Source organism: Lottia gigantea (assembly GCF_000327385.1).
Source record: "Lottia gigantea unplaced genomic scaffold LOTGIsca_137, whole genome shotgun sequence".
NCBI classification, from domain to species: domain Eukaryota; kingdom Metazoa; phylum Mollusca; class Gastropoda; family Lottiidae; genus Lottia; species Lottia gigantea.
Genome location: NW_008707563.1, coordinates 584,021 through 585,524, shown reverse-complemented (window position 1 = coordinate 585,524; position 1,504 = coordinate 584,021). Strand labels below are relative to the sequence as shown.

Here is a 1,504-nt window from a genome sequence, read left to right as displayed (position 1 = left end):
TGTTTCATAAACGGTTGTGTTGTCCCATAATCAGATGCGTGGTTTGATAAAAGGCTATGTGGTTTTATAACGGTCGAGTTGCTTCATAAACAGCTGTGTAGTTTTACTATGGGGTGATTGCATACACGGTACAGTTCTTTCATGGTCGGTTGTTCGGTCGTGTTGTTTCCTGAAATGGACATAAGCTATTGTGTGATTTCACGAACGGTTCAGGTTGTTTCGTATTTAGTTGTATTGTTCCATAAAAGATTCCCATAAAGAAGCCCCAATGAGTGTTTTTGCATTGTTTAAAACATGATTATGATTATGTTTCGCGTAGTTTGCATAAAATTAAGCTCTTGATCGCACAAAATTGGCTACCAGAGCACCAGCTAAGATCACAGTAGTCGCTTTCAACGTTACATCTGAGTACGCAGACATAGATTTTCGTAATTTGGTTAAATATCCAGAGTTAAGAGAAGCTAAAATGTCCTCCAGTTCTAGAAAATTGTCAATGTTGAGCTGAAATGCGTGTCTGGATTCCTCTATGAGTTCATAATACTGAGTACTGGTCAACTCTATTGCGTTCATCTGATCCAAATAAAACTGCTTAAAATGTTTCAGATTCTCGATTTTTTCGAACTCGTAAACCTTAGTCCCTCGTAGATCTTCCAGCTGCAGTCCCTTTTTGATCTTATGCTTTAAGACCTGACCACCGGAAAACTCTCCAAAGTAGCGGATAAAATTGTGAGCCACGAGTAGCTCTGGTTTAGTGGTAGAGATGAAGTTAATCCTGTCCATATAAATCTGAGTCGTAGGAGTTGGCTTGATTTTGTGCTTCCAGTCGTCCCCGTAAAAGAATGCCAGATCTCCGGCTAAGGCATCTTGTCTGTTCATCTCATCGGGATAGTACAGTGTTTTGAAGACGGGGTTCTCCTTACATCGATCGTTAGCTTCTTCCAGAGTCTTGTAAATAAAATACAGTTGCGACAAGTAGTAGGCGTAGTTGGAGCGGCTGATCGTACCCGTAACCATTGTCTGAGCGAAGGGAGTTAACTCTATATCGCGATGAAGATCGAAAGTGGCAAATAATATGGCTTGTTCAATTGGTGTGGTTCTGTCTTTGATGTACAGGCGATTTCTCGACACGTCGATTGTAGCTGAAATATACATAGATGGTAAAAATTAGGAAAGGTACAAGGAGGCTCAGAGGAAAGTCTGATGATTGCACACACCCCATCCCCTTTCTGGGTTTTTTGGTTTTTATACGTATGGTTTATATGTATTCGATAGGCATAGGCTTAGGAGGCAAAATATGAGTACAATCTTAGTACATGCTCGATACGAGGTGATAGAAGATGGCTTTGGGTTCACGTGTTGATCAATTGTAGACTAGTGCCATGTTGAAATTGGACTCTAGCCCAGGCATATAGCTCTTGAACGTCAAAACATATATTCAAAATCAATTCAGCAGTAAATTTAGATACTTGTGCTATTGTGGACAGCATGATGGCTCATATACCTG

General features: G+C 40.4%; 1 protein-coding gene across 1 annotated transcript in view; it reads right to left on the bottom strand.

Annotated features, from left to right (window-relative positions):
• Positions 1-330: 330 nt before the first annotated feature.
• The window catches only part of LOTGIDRAFT_172621 (hypothetical protein), a gene marked incomplete at both ends in the record, with an annotated part of 2,622 nt that continues 1,448 nt past the window's right edge, over positions 331-1,504 (bottom strand). Inside the window, one exon of the mRNA XM_009049511.1 lies at positions 331-1,139. Coding sequence (XP_009047759.1) covers positions 331-1,139 — 809 coding nt within the window. The remainder of the gene's footprint in view (positions 1,140-1,504) is intronic.